At 33.8% G+C, this 21867-nt stretch overlaps 1 protein-coding gene and 2 pseudogenes across 5 annotated transcripts in view; all 3 read right to left on the reverse strand.

Annotated features, from left to right (window-relative positions):
- The window catches only part of CDC37L1 (cell division cycle 37 like 1, HSP90 cochaperone), a 32514-nt gene extending 10678 nt beyond the window's left edge, over positions 1-21836 (reverse strand). For 4 of the 5 annotated variants that reach the window (XM_039884585.1, XM_039884496.1, XM_039884381.1 and 1 more), the window contains exons 1-6: positions 21526-21824; positions 17492-17773; positions 14520-14610; positions 11049-11164; positions 10553-10675; positions 6908-7072 (exon numbers count right to left, since the gene is read on the reverse strand). In XM_039884585.1, coding sequence (XP_039740519.1) covers positions 6908-7072; positions 10553-10675; positions 11049-11164; positions 14520-14610; positions 17492-17773; positions 21526-21657 — 909 coding nt within the window. In that variant the 5' untranslated portion in view covers positions 21658-21824. Of the gene's footprint in view, positions 1-302; positions 3331-6907; positions 7073-10552; positions 10676-11048; positions 11165-14519; positions 14611-17491; positions 17774-21525 lie in introns of those variants that run through there. The other variant, XM_039884404.1, reaches the window with a different exon arrangement.
- Positions 7557-7670, reverse strand: LOC120594008 (uncharacterized; annotated as a pseudogene).
- LOC120592456 (uncharacterized) lies at positions 15179-15297 on the reverse strand (annotated as a pseudogene).
- Positions 21837-21867: the final 31 nt, after the last annotated feature.

Consider the following 21867-nt stretch of genomic DNA (forward strand, 5'->3'; position numbering starts at 1 on the left):
CCACTCTACCTGCTTTTTTTAGCTAACAGTCATGTGTTTTTCTATATATATAGCATCAAGTAAACTGTCATGCCAGATTGCACTTTGGAAGGATTTTACCAAAGTGTAAATCAATCTGATGATGTGTCATATTTTACCAAAGGATTCTAAATAAGTGTTTGAAGAGTAAATAGGATGAAGAATCATGCTGTTTAAAGAAACAAGTGAAAGATATGGGAATTTTTATCATTTTCATATTTAAAAAAGATCAAACCTCAAGTCTAATTCTTCAAGGTTTATGAGAATGGTTTTGACATCAGATAGTAATTCATAATCAACTTTTATTCATCTTCGTATTCCCACCCCCCATTAGCTTACATAGTAAGCAAGCAAATACTCATTAGATGAATCAGCTTCTCAAACCTGTGATACAGTACATATATATCTATTACAGATGGAAAATGGATGCATAGCATTTTAGGAACTTATTAAAATGTGTATTATATAGAGGCAGAACTGAAATAAAAAGCCTGACCCCAACCCAAACAAGTACATTTCTATCTCATATCAATTTAAGAACTGACTTTGAGAACAGTAAATTGTTATCTTTTTATTTTTCTCTGAAAATACCCCAAGGTTAACTTCAGGATAACGTTGTCTAAACCCATTATATTTTCATCTCCACTTCCTAGATTTATATTCTTTGGGCAGCATGTTAATTCACTTTTTAAAAAGTAGTAAGAATGCTAATCTGAAAGAAGACCCAATTTTCTTAAAGAGAAGTTATAAGCAATTGTAAACTCATTGGCAAAATTTGAAAGAGCCCACTAATGGAATTGGATGAAAATGTTACCCATCTCTCTCAGAGAATAATTTTAAATCAGTATTATCTCCACTAGTGTTGATAAAATGACAGAATTAATGGGGAATAAATGGAGTGATAGCTATTTTAAAAATATTTTATTAGAATATTAATTTAATCAAATGAAACAAGAATCCTTGATGGATACTTTGACATCAAAGATGTTTCATTTATCTATTTTGACCTTCCATGGTTTGTATAATTTGTCCAACCTGAAAAATGAATTATCCCTTTGCTTAGTATACTCTTATTTAAAAGAAAAGAGAATATTCCTCTTAATAGGAGTTAGTTCTTTGTGCTAAAGAAAAATAAAGAAAAATGAAAAGGATGTCAATTTACTGTTCTTAGTACTACAGTATTGCTAAATATGTAAAAATTAGTCTCTAAGTGCAAATTATGGCAGTAGTCAGTGGTTCCCAAAATGAATTCAATCACACTTTTACATTAAAAACACAGAACACTTCCTTTTGAACACACACACACACGCAGCCAAATCTAATCAGCTCTTCAATACTACCTATTTTAAAACAAAAACAAAAAACCCTTCAGAAACAGTTTACTCAGTTGATAATTTCTTCCAGTCTACAGTCATTAATACCTCTAACTTAAAGGCAAAATGAAATTCAAAACAATTTGGGTGCTTATAGGCAAATCCTGGGGAAAAGTACAGTTTAGGAATGGAAAGTAATGGTTCAAGTAACATTTTTGTGAAACTGGGGATTTTACTCGTGTCCATTGTTGATGGGAAGGAAAAAACAAGAGCTTACTCCAGAACAGAAAAAAAGGAAGGGAGAGAAAAAAAACCTCTTTAACTAGGTCACTGGTTAAAAGAAAAATTTTACAAGCTGATGAATAGTACTGTATAAATTAGTCAAACATTTTATTATAATCTTTATATCAAAAACACAAGTTTTATTCTGAAAACCAGGAAGATTGTGATGTTACATAAGTATGATTCAATAATTCCAGTCCATTTTTATGGGTATTAAGTGTCTTGTCACCTCAGTTAGTTAAAATAAGGTGCAAATGAGGCCACAGTCACAGGTCTGATCACCACGTGGATCACTTAGCAATATTTGGTTTCTCAAGTTGAGGCATGTATTCCTAATCCTAGTTATCCATCTTCCAAATGTTTGCTACTAGTCTCAATGGGACTGAACCAAAGATTATAACCAATACAAATCAAAGCTCATGTACTTATAAGTCAGAAGATTAATCCTCAAATAATGATAGCATAATTAGCATTGTCATCTAATTCCAAATAAAATGCATCATGAAATATCCTGACATATTTAAAGTGAATTAAATAGGAAGTAGTAAAGCCCAGAAGTGTTCTATGGTAACTGAGCTATACAGAGGAAATGACAAATTGAGTAAAAGCCATCATTACCAATAAGGATCACAAAATTCTTAAAAATAAGTAGTTTGCAGCTTGAGACAGTTCTACGAGACTTTTAAAAGGGAAGTCCTTCAGCTACATCAGAGTGAAACAAACAATAACTGTAATTTAAAAAATCAGACTCTTCTTCTTTGTTCTTATAGGCCATTAGTATTCTTTTAAAACTTGCTCCCTGAGAGATCTCAGACTATATCAAGTAAAGGAATTAAGAGTGAGCTTGATCTTACTTAAAAAAAAAAAAAAAAAAAAAAAAAATCTGTATTAGCTTTGTTACCTTTTAAATCACTATAACCCTAAATATTAAAAAGCCAACAGGGTAAAATGAACTGAAGAATACGGTTTTGAGAATACTTAGAGGATTAGTGTCTGTATAAATTGATATATCATAGTCAAAGATTTATCTGATGGTGCCGAAAATACAAATGTAATATTATTTTAAGGGGAAAGACTTTAATTTGTGTCACCCAGCTTATTTAGTAAAGTAGATTATCAACTACTGATTTATTGCTTTTAATATGATGAAACACCAGATTTGACAGCTAAATTAGCAGTAAGATACAGGTACATTTTTATCTTTAATTGTTTTTGTAGAGTAGGGCATATACATATCCATATAAAAAAAGACTATAGCAGATGCCTCCTAGAATCAACCAGCAGTTCTTGTAAACAATTGCATTTGTGCAGATTTTCATACTTTGATTCCAAAATTGAGAACAGATTAAAGGCAAATTTAGTAGCAAAAAAGGTCCAGTTTGACTTCTTACAACATATGTACCATTCCTCTCTTCAGGGAAAAAACAAAAAACAAAAACAAAAAACCTAGCAGCACATAAAAAAAATTTACAAAACGTTTCAGTACTCTTTTTTTCTCCTCCCTTCAAAAACCAAACAAAAATAAAGTGCAGCACCCATAAAAGTGTCAAGAAAATAGCCAAGTTCTTCCTTTCTTGTAACAAAATAGCACTTGGCCTCAGCAGTCTTAACCAAATTATACAGTGTCCATCATTTTGGGTTCATCATCTTCTTTATGTACCACTGAGTTTAAACTGCAGAGAGCTGTATTGATAGAATACTGAAGATAATCTGGATTCTGGGGGAAAAAGTACAGGGAAGAAACAATGGATGATAACCAGTTTTATGCCAGATATGTAACTACAATTTCAGTTTTACATTTTCTATTTATCTGCAGTATAGCAGAGTAGGAAAGATGAACTTTAAAGTCAGACTTGGTTGAAACCCAGGAAGATAAAGAGAAAAATAGACTATTACCACTTAATCCAAAGCGATGTGATGAAAGACAGAATAATGTATGTGAAAAATAGAAACATAATAAACACTACCTTTTTTCTCCTTTTAAAAAAACTGTATAATTTTTATTACTTAATCATACAAGGCTACATCTTCCATGTGATTATATATACATAGCTATTGATAATTTAAAATATAAACATCGCTTTAAGCCAGAAATGCATTTTTAAGATTAGCTAATTACAACAGTAAATACTAAAAATGCAAAACACCTGAATAAGGGAAAAAAAATTATTTACTAAGTAAATATTACAGCTATCTTCAGAGTTTATTTTGGTTTCTCAAAAGTTAAAATAAACGAGTGAGAAATTAATCTTTTGAGAGGTACTCATACCCATATTTTAAAAATTGAGAATAAAAGAACAGTTTAATTTAGGTCTTGTTTATTTTTAAAACAGAACTCATCAATGTTCCATTTGTCCTTTTCTGAAACTAGGAACAGAAAACCTTATTCGATAAATGCAAAAATAAAACCGTTATTTGTTAAAGCACCATGAATAGGGACATAAGCCATTAAGACCTAGGGCTTCAGGAAATTCTTCCTCAAGAATTCAGTTTTGTCTACTCAGTTCTAAATATGTGCTAGCTACTTAGAGTTTTACTACTGTATCACCTAGTTTCATTTATTTTATTTACAAACACTGATGAGGAAAATAGTCTAAATGAGACAGATAGGGAGGCAATGTTTTCAAAAAAATCCTCTGAAGTAGGATACTTTGTGACTCTTTTATTGTAAAAGTTAAAAAGATAGCCAGAAATTGGATTATTCCCAATCAGATCTTTATGAAAGAAGTGGCACGAATAACTGGGACACTAATATAACATTGGACCTCAGTTCTAATCCTGCCTCTACCACTTAGTATAACGTAATCCTTAAAGAGAAAATATTTTAACACAATTTAACAATTAAAAGCTAGTCTATAGAATAAAGCTAAGGTAACTACTACTTATGTCTCTATCCAAGAGGCTTTGGTTTAGTTCTCTCAAAACTAAGGGTAATGGTACTTGGCTTATAAGATTGTTGTCAATTAAAAAAAAAATTAAAAGTTTAAGTGTTACCCAAATTTAAGTATTATAAAATCATTAATATTCTCATTACATTCCCCCATTCTAAAGAAACAGTGTATTAAGATCTTTTTTTTGACAACTGAGGCCCAATTCCAAAGGCCTTCAGAACATAAGTCTCTAGTAAGACTAGGCTCTGGTTTTCCATGATGGAATTTTGTGTATTAGAATTGGCTAAAGAGATTCTCCAAAACTCATCTAACCCATCTTCCAAGGAACTGTAAGATGCCATTATGAAAAGACTTAAAAAACAAAAAGCAATCAATATACCTAACCATATCTATACTTAAATTCCACTGATTACCTCACATTCTCATCTAGTAAATATTCTCAACACATTTCTTGTTCTAGTGACCAGTTCTTCTCAAGAAAACATGACTAAGCGCCTTGTTCTATTTCTTGTATATGAGTCAACAAAAGTCTATGGTACAAGTTCATGAACAGTCAAGTAGGACAGAAACCCTGGATTAGAATATTAGCTCCATCATTTTTGTACTGATTTCAGTAAAATTACAAACCTCCATAAGCTTCTTCAGTTTATTCATCCATAATATGAATCAAAATGAATCACAGGGTTCTTGAGAAGATTAAATGATACAACATGTAATAGTGTTTTGTAATCCATAAACTGATATAATAAAAATAGGTTTTTATTATTATGGTAAACTTTACTTCCAAATCTCTCAGTTACAACTTGGTCCCTCAGGCTGCTTCTAATCTAGCTGAAATCTGACCCAGCTCTCCTCTCCCACAGGAAGACTAGACTAGTATGCTCTTCTCCCAACATGAAGAATTGGTCTGTTAGCCCAGATGAATTAAGTCTGAACAACCCTGGAATATCAGCAACTCAAAAGTGTCAAAACTGTATAATTCCAGGCCCCCCACCAAAATGACTAAGCATATATCAGTTGCTACCTGATATGCAGAACAAGAACTTACTTTTCTCACACCAGAAGCAACTTTTTGGTAATACATCTCATGCTATTTTAATGTGTGTATCTTTTCCCTCTTGGGTTTAGAATCAATGACATCCTTTAAATTTTTCTTTTCCTTTGCATTCATGATGTAACATCTTAATTTTAAGAGGTTTACATACTGGACTTGACAGTGACTTTGTTATAAAGTTCCCTTGGAAAGACTAAGTCCTGTGGGCTATTTCTCGAACTGAAGAAAATAATCATCACTATATTTAAACAGCATTAAGAAATAAGCTGTAGGACAAATCAAGGGGGAATATTACTTCCATATGTACATCTATCTATGGGGTAGCATGACTAATTTAAAAACCAGACCTTGATTATTTCCAACTTTGAGAATAATACTTCTGGCTGAGTTGAATATGATCAATTGCTTTCTTTAAATCGTCCCTTTGGCCTACCATATATGTAACTGAAATGGTGAAATTATAGAGATATAAGGTCAAGATACTGAAAATCTCAATTCCCACCTTATGAGATATAAAAATAAACACAGGGCTTTCCTCACATTGTCTTCTGAATGAGATTTCCTTTTTCACTGTGTAGGTAACAGACTAAACTTTAGGCTAAAGCTGATCTTAAAATCCTGGGGTATGGAAATGAGAGATGACTGAGCTCAATTAAAATGCTACTAAAATCAAAATGGGCAGCGACTCTCTAACGGTAACTTAAAATTCTAAGCAGATTCAGGCAGACTAATGGTCTAACCTCCTCTTCTTTTTGCCATAAATTCTTTCATGTTAGTGACATGGTTTTATCTTGATCTAACAGCAGACTTCGAAGAGGCTCAAACAGCTGGCCAATATTATCAGAAAAAACAGATTAGCATAAGCTACACTAATGTGACTAAAAATGTTACATCTGGTAGGCAACACCAACAATTAATAAGATGTTATTAAAAAAACTCAAGTAACAGATCACCTTAATTGCCACTTGGATGCATGCTTTGAAGGTAATTCACCATAATAAATTCTTAAACAGTATAGTTCTATTCAGAATGAGATGTTCCTCAAAGACATCCTGGGAAGTTTATGATTGAGATGATCAATAGCTTAACATCTTCCTCTTAAGAATGCTTAGGTACAACTTATCTCTTATGTATTTAAAAGAGTGAATTTGGTATCTCTCTAAATACCTAAAATATGGAAGAGATTTAGTGCCAAAACATGGCATGACATAAAACTCAAGAGTTATCTTCTGAGGAAAGAATATTTAAAATGCTTACACATATATTACACATGAGAAGAACAGTCCAAAAGAACAAAAATTATATGAACTAATACATTTATAAAATAAATATTTACTTTTCCAACCTACCTGTGGTAACGATTCTAATAAACCTATAGATCCAACACCAGAATGGGGAACATGATTCTGAATTGTCATAGGTTGAAAACTTGATGATTGGGAATAAAGTCTGACTCTTGACTTGAAAGCTTCAAGTTCATTTTTGAATGCTTCAAAATAACCTTCTTCTTCTGCCTAGAAAACACAAAAAACACAGATTATGTTTTTCAAGAATTTCAGACAACATAGTAAATTCTAACAAGCATATATCAGGTCTGAAGTAGAAGATGTAAAGATGAGATAAATAGTTTAAATGTAGAAACAATCAAGCTCCCTATTAAGATTTTTGAAAACTTCCTGTTTTTCAGGAATAGTAATGATTGTTTTTTTCCACTTTCCTCTGCTTCAGCAAAATAAAACAAATAAAAAATAACCCCTCTTTAAACATACACACACAAATACAACAAGAGAAAGTAGGCTTTTTCGGTATTTCTCTTGATTTATATAGATTGACAGGATCTAAATAATCCTCATATTCTTCTCTTCCCTTCCCACTGCCAAGCAACAACCAAAGGATTTTTTTTTTAGGCGAGGCAACCCTTGGTTGACCTCACAGATTGCAAGAACTTTGTCAGCTTACAATCCCTTTTTTAAATTTTTTAAAAATCTTTTACGCCTATGCCTACAGCACCTGGTCTTCCTAGGTGGTCTCCCATCCAAGTACTAACCAGGCCCAACCCTGCTTAGCTTCCGAGATGGGATTGGGCTTGTTCAAGGTGGCATGGCTGTAAACAAGGATATGCTTAAAACCTTTTAATTCTCCACCACTTAATAGCAGAAGAGTTTATCAAAGTCTCGTTCCTTAAATATCACTGGGACCATTTGTCTGCAATGCTATTTTTTCTTTAATGTAGTTTAGGTTGTGTAACCAGATTAAAATCTGTAAACTAGATATTAGCATCAGTATCTATACAAATAATGCAGACAATGTTCTATGCTGCCATTCTTTTTATGAATTTAGAATCGTTTCCTTAATTATAATATTATGGCAGTTCGGTTTGGTCAATATATGGTACTCGTGGATATACGGAATGTTATCCTTCATAACCTAAAGTAATCCTTCTGAAATAACTATGTGAACTATTAAAGGAATCAAGCGGCACAACTACTGATCTTACTGCATGCCTAAGGCCTAGGGATTTAAATTTAGAAAGACTTGACACTTTTGTTTTATTAAGTAAACTATGGGTCACTTGCTTAATCTCTCTATGCTAATTTCCTCACTTGTAAAATAGAAATAATAATCCTCATAAAATGGTATGAGGATTTAATGAGTTAATCCATGTAAAGTGCTTAGAATAGTACCCTGGCACAAAGTAAGCACCCATGAAAGTTATTCCGTAATTTTAAAAACTTATTATGAACACAATGTTAAGATCTAAAGACCTCAGTGCCTTTAAGTTCAATTTTGTCAAAGCAAATTTCAAGCATATAGATAGGTTGGCTATGTTCCATTATCCTATTAAGCACTAGTTCAAACATATCCATTAATGTAAGATGAAAAGAAAGTATGATTTTTTTTTAATGCCTATGCATTAAGTGAAAATTTAGAAGAGTCATCAGAAGCCTAGCTAAAATATCAACTAAATCATTTACTCATTAAGACTCTACTGTTTTGGGAAAATTTCCTGCTTAGTTTACACTTTAGAAGAGTTTAGAGTATTTAAGGTAGGATTAGTACTATCCTGATATATATATTTGTTAATTTAAAAATACAATGTTTTTCTCTATTTATAAAAGAAAAGATGTTCACTATAGTATATAAAAAAAATAGAAATCATTTCTAAGTATACCATCCAAGTATAATTAAAGTTAAACTTCTGGTATGTTTCCTTTTAATTTCTAAAATGTATCATATGTGAAAGAGTATGTAATATACATAGTTTATTAGGCAAAAACCCTACTATATAACCACAGAAATTGGGAAATAGATCATTACTAGTACCTTAGAAATCAGTTCCTGAGAGCATTCCCTCTCTCTGAGGTTATAATTATAACTTCTGTCTTAATCGCTCCTTTGCTTCTTTAGTTTTATTGCTTATGTATGTATCCCTCAACAATATATTTACTCCTGCTTGTTTCTGAACTTCACAAAAAATATTTTTTAAATGGTACTGAATATGTCTTTCTGTAACTTGTATTTTTCACTCTTATTTTTTTATCCATGCTGACTGATGCTGATTAGTATTTTACCAAATGAATATACAATTTATTTATTCTACTGTTAACAGGCATTTGGGTTGTTCCCAGGCTTTTTTGCTGTTATAAACAATTCTGCTATGAACATTATGGTATCTAGTGCACACCTACAAGAGTTCCTCTAAGGCAACAATCCTCAAACTTTATGGTCTCAGGACTTTTTCACACTCTTGAAATTATTGAGGAACCTAAAGAGCTCCTATTTATGTGGGCTGTATCTGTTAATATTTACTGTTAGACATTTAAAAAATATTAACTAAAACATAACAAACTCATTATGTTAGCATTCATAACATTTTTATTTAAACAACTATTTACAAAACAAATATTTAGTGAGAATATAGCTGAATTCACACATCTGCTTCTATTATCAATCTCTACTGTACACTCATGAGAGAATAAGAGTGAAAATGGCAAATAACATCTCAGCATTACTATTATGAAAATAGTTTTGACTCAGGGCCTCCCAAAAGAGTCCCAAAGACCCTCATGTCCCTGGACCACATGTTGATAAATCTATTCTCTAAGATATATACCTAGGAAAACTTCTGAGTGCTGGCACTTGTTCAACTTTACAAAGAAATTTTCCGAAGTGGTGGCAACAATTTATACTCCCACAGGCAATTAATGCGAGTTCTTATTGCTCTACTGCTTGTACAACTTTAAAATTATTACTAATCTAGTGAGTGTGAAATGGTACTTAATCTGTCTAGATATATCTATTTTTCTTTACCATGGTCTACATCATTCTGTGTATATACATATACACTTCTTTTGACTTTATAAAAAGCATTATCTCACATTAAAGATTTTTCAAAACATAATTTTAATGGATGCATAATATTCTATGTACCACACTTTTTTTTAACCATTCTTCTTTGTTGAATTTTTTAGGTTTCCTGTTTTTTCATTACAAAAGTCTGATTTCTCACTAACCTGTGAGTTCTATATATGGAGGATACTATATCTGTTTCATTCAACATTGTATCTTCAACATCTTTTTTTGCCTGTTATCAGTACCTTTTATTATTTTCAAATAATTTATATCATTTTAAAAATTCTTCCAATTACAGCTGACATACAATATTAGTTATCCTCAACATCTTAAATAGCTGTGCTTTTGCATTAGTAGGCACTCAGTATTTATTAAATGAATGACAGAACATTAATTTTCCTGCATACATTTATTTGAACAGGTCTCAATTTCACATAAATGCTATAGTACAGCTGCTTATATAGCTCCTTTATGTCTAAATTAGCATGAAATAAGCAATATGATTTTTCTTTCCACTAAAAAATCTAATGGAAGTTAGCCTGTGGCATCCTGGTTGGATGGCTTCTTTTGATGTGTATAGACCAAAGAGGTCTCTGGTAAGGCCTAACCTTCCCATTTAACAGTACCAAATAGTTACTTACTTTGGCTTTCTGGAAAAATAAACGAAAACACCCTCTTGGATCCACATTACAGTTTTTGGCCATTTCCATAATAAACTGCATTACAACAGCTTGATGTGCTATTTGTTCCATTAGAGCCCCTTTCTGAAAATAAACAGATTAAAATAGTAAGAAATATCTCTTGAAATATATTTAATATTGTGATTACTATTTGGATTTTGAAAACATTGGAAAATCATTCATTAAAAAAGAAAAAGGTTTATAGCATATGGGAACAAGAGAGATGGGAGAACGAGGAAAGCACATTAAAGTTTCCATATGCCAACTTAAACAACTAAAAAACATTCCCACAGTAAACTCAAGTAGATTTTAAAACAAACAAAAAAAAAATTGTAGTTCCATTTAATGATCTTTCATTTAAAGTAATGTAAAAAAAAAAAAAATACAAAACAAAAACCAAAACAAGTAAACCAGAATTCCACTAAGGTTCCCAAAAATTCGAGGGTTCATATGATACCTGTTCAGCTTCCAGGTGAAAACACCATAAAATAAGATATTTAGCAGTTTCTTCACATACAAGGTATGGATGGTCAGACAAAAATCTCTGACTATCATCCCATCGACTCAACATACCTGTAAAAAAAGAATTAAACCATGAATATCAAATACTTTCTTCTTGTAAGCAAAGAAATGATATTTTAAAATGATTCCCTTTAAAGACAATTCAAATGACCCCAGCGATATGTTATGGTAAAAGAGCAAATAAAGGGATAAAGCTCTTTTAAAGTAATACCCAGTATATTGGAAATAGCTTCCAAAAATTCACAAAGTTTTATTTCGGATAATTAGTCACACTTAAGTAGAGTGAATGGTTTAATGCCCAACCTCTTGCATCTAAAGAGTGCCCAAAGCCCTGGGCAAACTGAGATGGCTGGTCATTCTAGTGAATACAAATGATTTTTAGATACTCAATATTATTTATTCATATAATAGAATTTTTTTCTATTATAAAGATATAGAAGACAGCAAAACCTCGTGCAACTACACTTAGCAAACCAAGATCTAGAAGGTTCAGCGAAACTACATTCTAATTTATTAAAAGATGTCTGAGATGATGACAGCATGGGAAATCAATCAGTTATAAAAGCAAATATACTTTATCTATTTTAATCATGTTAACCGTTCAGTCAAAATGACTGTTTATACACACAGAAAACAAAATTAAAAAAAAAAAAATTAGTTAAGCATATTTGAAAATATATCAAATTAATCCAAATAGTACTTAAGGTGTATCTTCATCTTTATCTAAATTAGTAAGAAATTAGTTGAAAAGTTGATACCAGGCCCATGTCTTCCAAGACTCTGGAATGCAATCCAAGTTTAGAAAGTCTCTAGCTGGAATCTCTAATTACAGCTACTATTCTGATGTGTTTACTTCAAAGGAGTATATCAATGCAGTCATTACTCTGGCAAATGCTTCTTTTTCCTTTACTACAATAAACATACAACACCAGAAACACTTGCTTCCACCCAGCAAGGACAACATTAAACTTTCAGTCTCTTCTCAGGTTTCTATCAACTCTGTGCCATAATTTAGTTCAAGGTACTTTGGCTATCTCATCATCCCACATGACTGTAAGCTGGTCTACTTCACACTGACAGAACTAGGTGAGCAGGAAGTAGCAGGTATCCCAGATGTCTTGGTAAGATATAAACATGCCAGAAAGTGAGAAATAAAACACAGGAAACTGTTGAGAACCTATGACCTTAGTAACATTTCTGGGGATCCAACAGGCTGCACCAAGTAGGCTATCTCCTCCAAAGTGAAAAGTCAATGTGCATTTCCACTAAGAAACAAGTACAATGTGAATCTGGGAGAGGCTATCAGGTCTGGTTGGCTTTAAAGACAGAAGGCACTGGTTAGTATTATAGGATGAGAAACTGGAAGCCCACACATGCAATGGCAAAACAATTGCTTATTCATCATTTGTGGATATCATGTCGGCCTTTTCCCTCGGCCATCTCATTGCTTGCATAATATTTTTTAAACTAAGGGGTCATGGTGGCAGACTTGACATTATGCAAAGATTCAACAGCATGGGATTTCCTGATCAATACTCCAGGATAGCCACTGAACACCTAATTTGCCAGTAGCAGAATCCAGTGCTGAAACCTCAATATGGCACCATATGCTGAAGAGACCAGCCAACCATCAGGTAACAGGTTGATTATTTTGGTACCATTTCATCTTGGAGGGACCAGTGGTTCCTCACAAGCCCATTCTAGATCTGATATTGCTTTTTCTTCTCACCAAGCTTCTACAAAGTAAAATACATCTGTGGTCTTACTAAGTGAGTTATTTCCCATACCACATTATTTCTTAACCCAGAAATTCATTTTATAGCAAAAGAAATGAAGACAATGGGCTCATGAAATTCATTTTTCTTATGAACATCACTACCCAGAAACAGCAGGTTTTATAGAATGGAAAAATAATTTTTGAAGTCACATACAGTTATAGTGACGTGGGTTACTTACTACGGCTTGTGAGGCTGGGATTTTTCCCCACACGAAATTGCTTCTGACCAAGTTTACAGCAAAAGGGAGGGAACTGTTTCACACCCACTAGGTTTCTCATGATTCCAAAGCAACTAGCTTACAGTATGCCAGCTGGCTGACAATACCTTGAGGGATACTGTTCTACCAGATGCAGTCATGCTCTGAAAGAGCAATCAGAATATGGTACTCTTTTCCTACAGCACAACACATAGGCTTAGGAAGTAAGAACTGTAAGTGAGAGTGGTAACTCACATTATTACAACTAAGACTCATTTACAAAATTTTTGCTTTTTATCCTTATGACTCAGGGCTCTACTCATTTAAAGATTTTATATCTATCTAAGGGAAGACTGTTTATCCTTTTTTTCTATTATAAATAATACTAGAATGATAATAGTATGTACAAGAATAAACTATTTCTTCAGATACTATTTTTGAATTAAATAGAATACACAGCTTATTTTTTAATAAAATTATGAGGAAAATGAATATTTTATGAAAAACTGCATAAAAAGGAAAAAATTCTAAAGTAGTATTCATTGTCTTGACAAAACTGAAGGATGAATGAAATTCTAAATGTTTTGGGGGAAAAACATCAACAGGAAAAAGATCTCAAAATGCCATTTAAAAAGCTTATTAATATAAATAACAACTATGTTTACTAAATTAACTCATTACTTGGGATCAAAAAAATATGCCTTGAATCTTAACTCCTAATACTTTCCAGTAGCATTTTCACTCCATCAGTTTCATAAAACCTATGCATCTTAGAATATAGCATGCTGTTTCTTAACTCTGCCTTTGCACATGCTGTTGCTTTGCCTCCCTTATCTACATGGAAAACTCCTATGTGTTCTTCATAATTTAGTTCAGATGTTACCTCCTCTAGGAAGCTTTCGCTTACATAAATCCCTATCTCACCACTTTTCCCCTACAGAGAAAACTACTTTTCAGTTCTTTGTATACATATATATCTATTACTGTATTTATCTGAATAACAGTTCGAGGATCTGCATGAATTATATAACATCATATCCAAAACCTGGAAAAAAATGAATGCAAATCCTATAACCATATGATTGATAACCAGATACCAAGCAAGCAAAGAGTAGTCAAGAAATGGAAAGAGATTACAGAGTAAATAAAGACTGTGTCTTAGATGGTAGTATTGTATAATAACAGATTTCATTTGCGTCTTTTCACAATTTGGTTTACTCTGTCAAATCCATTTTTTTTTTTTAATGACCGCCCCACCCTCACCCCCTGGCTCTCAAAAAAGTCTAAAACAAGAGCTGTACAACAGAAGTAGCTACACAACTAGAGTTTGTCACTTATCTTCATTTTGGTCCCCATTTTATAAAATACATTTTGTACACATATTTATGATAGTGAACATCACAAAAGAAGGAAACTCAAATAGAAGACTTACCAAAATGTCTGATTTTTTGCTCATATTTCTGCATAAATGATTCTGATTTATCATCTTCTGTTTCTTTTCTTTTACCTTGATTAATAAAACTCTAAGAAAAAAATTTGAAGTTAAAATCAGATTTTATATTCTAATTGACTCTTCTTCAGATACTGAATGTCTAGCAATCCTTCCTATAAACCTATGAAAAGGTGATAGAGTATTATACTGATGTAATATCATTAAATTTATCTGTTAAACTCTATTAAACAATCAAAATTTACCGGAGTTTCATTAGTTTTGTTTAAAATGATACATGTGTGGAAAGTTATAAAATTATTTTAGAAATTATACAGAAAAATAAATAATTAACTTTTTTCTTAAACTAAATTTCCCTATCAAAGGTAGGTACAGAAAGATCCTTTACATGCATAATTCATGTTTTGCATTATTCACTTCCATTAAATATTTGCAACTCTAGCATAATCTTTTAAGTTCTTGCTGGAAATAAACTCAGAAATTAAAAGAATATAGAGAATAAAGTATATTTACTATAATTTTTTTTTAAGTCAGTCATTGACATTTCTTTTTTTTTCTTTTTTTAGGCGAGGCATCCTTAGTTGACCTAACAGACTGCAAGGACTTTGTCAGTTTACAATCCCTTATTTTTTTACTTTTTAAGCCTATAGCACCTGGTCTTCCTACGTGGTCTCCCATCCAAGTACTAACTAGGCCCAACTCTGCTTAGCTTCTGAGATCAGAAGGGATTGGGTTTGTTCAGGGTAGCATGGCCATAGACTAATATAAATTCTTTGATAAGACATAAACCTAAAACAGACCTTAGTTCTAAACTTTTCTTAGGAGAAGCCAGTTTGTTTCTGAAATCAAGTACAAATTTCTTTTAAGAAGGTGCTTATTTTCAATTAAATAAGTTATAAAACAGACCAAGATGAAATTTGTATCTGTCCAAAAATACTGGCAGAACAGTTTCTCAGAACATTCTATGTACACAATTACACTTTGAGATCATCACTGCCAAAAATGAAAACTGCAAACTAGCTCTCTGCCAGTTTACAATCAGGAAGCGCACCAAAGTTTATAAAAGCATTTTTTCATTTATATATTCTGCTATCTAGACCAGCACTGTCCAGTAGAAATGTAATTGAAGTCACAAATGTAATTTAATATTTTCTATTAGCCACATTAAAAAGTAAAAAGTAGATAAATTACTAACATTTATTTAACCTAACATATCCAACATATTATCATTTCAACATGTAAGCAATACAAAAAATTATTAATGAAATATTTTACTTTTTTTGGGGGTACTAGTCTTCAGAATCTGGTGTGTATTTTACACTTACAGCACATCTGAATTCGGACTAGCCACATTTCAAGCGCTCAATAGCACATTTGGCTAGTGGCTATCAAGTTGGACAGCGCAGATCTAGATCAGTCCTCTCAAGTCTCAAGCTCCCAGACAAAATCAATGTACGATTTTGAGCAAATGACTGGAACATAAAGATAGTTCTAATTAATTTGTGGTATAAATGTAGGCCTTGTTAGAACCTAAGTTTAAAAAAACAATTAAAAGCAAGAGACAAATGAAAATATACTCTTTGTGACTACATGTTAAGAAACCTTAACTTTATAAAACAAAGAAACATTGTTCTGACCATTCCCTCTAGAAGAAAAATATTATTTTGAATAGTGTTGGGGTAAAATAACACTTAAGACCCACCCCTTCGAACAATATATAATGACATAGTGAATCATCCACATAAAGAATGAGCCTGTTGTGGAGGAGGAAAAAAATATATAAATTGGTACAAGTACAGAAAAAGTCTAGATAGATAAAACTGACTGTTAACAGTGGTTATCTCTGGGAAATGGAACTGATAGTGAGGGAAGCCTTTCAATTCTGTTTTACATACTTATATATTTTCTTTCTTTTTTTTACAATAAGCATGTTGTATTCTTGCCATTTTTCTTGATTAAAGAATAAAGCACTAATAGGGCTAGTGGTATACATTTACCTATGTGTACTTATTGCTGTAGCAGAACCAGAGCTGGTCTAGGGGAAAGAAATTAAGAGTGCTTAAGAGGATGAGTTGAGAATGGATGCCAAAACAAAAACAAGTAGCTACAGACTGAGAAGTCTAGAGACTAATGATGGTTAAAGATAAAGTGAATGTGGACTCAGACAAGAATAAGCAGTCCATCCTTGAATCTTGAAAGTGTAGTACAAACAGAAAGAAGTCCTACTTTATACATTAGTTGAAAATAGAGTTTTAATGCCCATATCTACTTCAGATATAAAAGTCAAAGAATAAAGCCTATATAATCCAGTAAGAAACAGAAAACTGCTCTCTAGTTAATTAACTGGTTAGTTAATAAACTAACTTGGCATAAGAACTGTCTAGCATTTGCACTAATAATACTTGTAATACTAAGTCCAGATTACTACCTGAGGGTTACTAACTACATATTCGTAAATAACAGCGACAGACTTTATTTAGTAAATCCAGTAACTATACATTAGTGTTATAAAATCGATAGCATGCTGATAGCACCGAAACATGAGAAAGTGCTTGTAACATCTGAGCTCTACCATGTGCAAGGCCCCATGCTACATGTTTTAAGACATTACTTTAGTCTTCATACTTACTCAGTTGAGCAAACTGAGGCTTAGAGATGTTAAGTGACTTGTCCAAGGTTACAAAGCCAGCATGTGACAAATCTGAGATTTGAGGCAGTCTGATTCCAGAGCCCACACTTATATTCAGTGTGTAATGCTGTAGCCACATATTTGAAGGACTACCCACATTAGACACTATGGGGATACAGGTTTTTGTAATAAGCACTTTTCAGGAACTATCAAAAATGAATACTGTTTACAGGTTCTGTTGCTTTGCCGGCAAACATACACAACTGGTTAGTACAAACACTTGTTTTTTTTTCTTCTTTCATTATGGTGCAATAAAAGGTCGTACCTTATTAAAAACATCCTTGCTAATGGCATCCACATTCCACAGACACATTCTCTCTCTTTGTACTAGAGCCTCTTCTTTCTGCCGCCATTCTTCTTCCCGTTGCCTCAGTTCTGATACTGCTGTTTGTGCTTTGGCATGTTCCTGATCCAAGGACTCAGAGTTATGCAGTGCTAAGTTACCAAGTTTTTGTTGAGCTTCAGCAAGATTCCATTTGCATGCCACAGAGCTCTTCACAAACTCTTTCTGCTTTTGGCAAGCCATTTCAATTCCATGGCTATACATCTGGATGAAAAATAATATTTGTAAGAAATGAAAAAGGCAATGGGTATGTTTATATAGCACAGTTCAATTTTTTAGCAATGGACTTCTATATAATCTTTTCAGTGCACAGGTACCCTGCCTTCTGTGTATGCAGTTATTTTTATACTATAGGCCTTGTTTCACCAACTAGACTCTAAACTTCCTTGTTAATCTGGACCCCTCCCCCAAGAACTAACAAAAGGCCTGGTAACTAGCACAGTATACTGCACATAGCTTGTGTTCAACAAATATTTGCTTTATAGTCTTCATAACCCTGAAATAGCAGAATGAAAAAAAAAAAACTTGACTCTAGTTTACCACCTTATCACTTAACATGCTGAAAACCAGATCTTCAGAGTTTTGCTCTGCAAGTTCTTCAAAGCAAAGAATCTTTTATTTAAAAGTAATCATTTCTTGGTTTCTATTTTCTTTCTATATTATCCCAATCCTTGGGGATCTGAGAAGTCCTTATTGGCAATTTCTATTTACAACTGACCATATCAAATAGATACCCTTTAACTTAATCCTAATCAAAATAGGCAAAGTTATTTTTTTAAAAACCCAACTGGTCCACCCTGGTGATTCTGTTCCACTCAGAAGCAACAGTATTTCAATATTTACTGAACCACTACATATAAGGCACTGAGAAGAGTGCCTTATAATCCTCAGCTCTGTGAAACAAAAGGTGAAGGCACATTCTATCTGATTCCTTAGCCAAAATGTAGATCAATGTCAAATTAAGTATTCAGAATAATCTTATTCCAGTCTGTTTCCTTATCTGCATCACTATTCAAACTCTTATAATTTCACACCTTAATTATTTAAATATAGCCTTTCTCATCTCAAGCCATTCTCCACTCTGCTAGACTTGATCTCTCCAAAACACAAATCTGGTAATTTTACTCTTCTTAGAGTCCTGGGATAAAGTGCAAACTGTGACATGGCATTGTTTCTCATGATCTCACTCCCTAGTATCTCTCCGGTTTCGGTTCTAGTTACTCTTCCACTTGTTTACTTATTCTTTCCATCTACCCCTTTGGCAGCCCCTTCTGTCCCTCCCCCCTACACCAAACTCCTATCTCCATTCAGATTCTGGCATCACATCCCTGAATTTTCTCTTATTCCTTCTCTCTCCACCCAAGTTATGCATATTTCTATACTGTGTTCTCAAAAAATATTATTTGTTTACTCAACTATCTTCTTTAGAAGCTAGAATTCAATAAATCTTCGATGAATAAATGACTATCCACTTCATGGAGCAGACTAGTGGTGGTAAAGAATTCTGAGACAAGTAGCATGCAAGACCCCTATTCCCTAGCTCAGTTTTCAGGCAAACTTAGATGTCTACCAGGGCAATTCTGGACACTGTTGTAATTCAATGGTTTAGGTACTCATTTAGCAGATCTGGAGCCTAGGCCCTAAGAAACCAAGTAAAGTATTTTTATTTTTTGTTTTCTTAGAATAGAATCAAGAATGAGTACAGACTAGCTATGTTTAAGAAGGGGCCAGGAAAAGGTGAAAAGTGAAGCTATAAAGTTTATATTGTAAGAAAAGACAAAGATATACCAAGAAAGGAGATATACACAAATGGATCTTGCATTTTTAAATTATGTGGGAGCAAATTCTTAAAGCATTTCTCAAATCAAATGCAGAAATCTTATCTGCAAATTCTAAAAATGATTTATGTTTAAATTCTTCTCACAGACTACACAGACAACATTTGGCCATTTGCGCAAACTATCCAACATGTATTGAGATGATTAAATAGTCATATTTTATTTGTGAACATATTGAGGTTTTAAAGGAATATTAACCATAATTTTAATGAACATAAATTCGAAAAAGGAACTCTTAACATTTAAGGTCTACTAATGTAGCTTTACATTAAAAAAGAAAAACCCTCCCAAACAGGATCTCTACATTCCAAACTGCCTTTACATTAATTGGATCTCAGAACTATGCATCACATATGATATTAAGATGTACAGAGTCCCCATATTTGGTAAAATTAAACCAGTTATTTTTATAAAAATTATAAAATGTTTATAAACTGAATTAAAACATTTTATTATTTCCAAATATTCCAATCCAAAACTTAAGTCCTAAAGCCAACAAGACAAATAAATAGGTTATAAACATATGAACTAATTTAGGATTAGTAATTACTTTGCAAATTTTAACACCATCCAAATGTAGTTCCAGCCAAATAAATTATACATTACATCATAGGATGGATAGTGTGGTAGGTGGGAAAAAACACTGTACTAGGAGTCAGAAGTGGGTTCTAGTTTTAATTCTGCCACTCACTAGCTACATGGTCTCAGGGAAGTCACTTTTAATGAGGGAGATAAGCCTATTCACTTCTAAAATCCCTTTCAGCTAAATAAGCTTATAATTCCAAGTGTACAAGTAAAAATTAATACACAGCTATTTTTTAAATTGAGTTTCTTAGGTTACTTTTGTAATTCAACCACAATGCACTGAAATTCTTCTATCCTCTCCATATGCCTTCAAAATTGACGATGGCAGCTGCTATTCATTCCTTTTTTCTCTTTCTGTAACACATTCATTATGTGGTTATATAACACGTTTTGTATATAAAGATGACACTAGTGATCCATAATTAGTGGGTGACTACTGACCTATCAACTCCTAAAAAATGTCTTGCACTTTCCCAGTGACTGCCTGGCCGAAGTACAGTCTGTGGTTATGAAACAGCATTTTTCTCTGTGAAGCCAACCTTGTGAGCTAGGCATAGGATCAATGACCCTACACTTATCGGCTAATGACTTAAGTCACTCGTATTTATTAATAGCTAGCAGGGTAAATCCAGAGAAAAACTGTATTAATTCAATTAAGCTCTTAGGGACCTCATTTTGCACGAAACCTAGAAAGCAAACATTTGTAATTCATTTCATTGAACATATTAGTCTTTAGACCATGATGCTAAAATATTCTTCCAATTACACGCAGGTTAGGAGAAAAACCAGGACAAGGTGATATTGGGTACGTAAGTACTTCTTAAGACAGGACCCAGAAAAATTCTTAAATGGTATTGATCACATTTAGATAAATTTCAAAGGTACGAATGCTGGGGTGAAAACCATGAGTAACATCAGGAATCTTAGGAGGAAGTCTGAAGGAAAAGGCAAACGTGTGCCCATAAGTTTTTACTGGAGAAGGATGTGAAGCAAAACTAAAACAACTGTAAAGGGTAAAATGGTCACGCGAATGGGAGAGATTTACGCCAGCATCAAAAGCGAGGTTTAAGGAATTTGCTCAGATGTCAAAAGTCAGTGAAACTGGATCAGAAATCTTTTTAAGTCAGGAGCTCAGTGAATGGATCACCATGCACAAGTATGTCTTCAACGGAATAAAACTCTCGGATAAAAACACGCACAAGAGGACAAAGGGTCGATGTTACAGCATGACTAGCCCCCAATCTGGGTGCTGACAAGATGGGGACTGGGGTGGGGGGAGGTGGAGGGCATCTTCCAAGGGTGAGAGGGAATCGGCCAAGGTGAGATGTGCATAGAGGCAGAGGTTGGAAATATATGGCAAGTCCCTCTCCAAAGTCCTTAGAAGATGCTACAATAGCGGTGGAATGGCATCAGGCCCCCAGCTCCCGCGAGAGAGGTGGGGGCGCAGAACAGGGCACAGATGAGGGTCGCAGGGGACTCTGGGGACCTGGCGACGGCACCTCCCCTACCCTGCAGAAAGCGGGCCCCTCTCACCTGGGCGCCACCGCCCGGCAGTTGTGGGCAGCGGGGAGAACTCGGGGATACGTCCAAGTCACTCTCTTCCTCAGCCTCACCCTCTGACCGAGGGAGGTTCCAAGGTCCTGGCGGCGGCCATGGTTGTTCCATGTCAGGCTGCCCCAGGCCCTACAACGCCCACTGCCAACAGACTTGACGTGAGTGAAACCAGCTACGCCGAGCCAGCCGCCCCAGCGGGCCGGGGCCGTTACCCAGAATCCCTCTGCTGGCCGCGACGCCGACGCACGCTCCACGCTAGCCTGGGCCGCGCCACCGGCGGTAGACGGAAAAAGATGGACTCGATTTGGAACGTCACTTCCG

Source organism: Pteropus medius, unplaced genomic scaffold, assembly GCF_902729225.1.
Source record: "Pteropus medius unplaced genomic scaffold, Ma_sr-lr_union100, whole genome shotgun sequence".
NCBI classification, from domain to species: Eukaryota; Metazoa; Chordata; class Mammalia; order Chiroptera; family Pteropodidae; genus Pteropus; species Pteropus medius.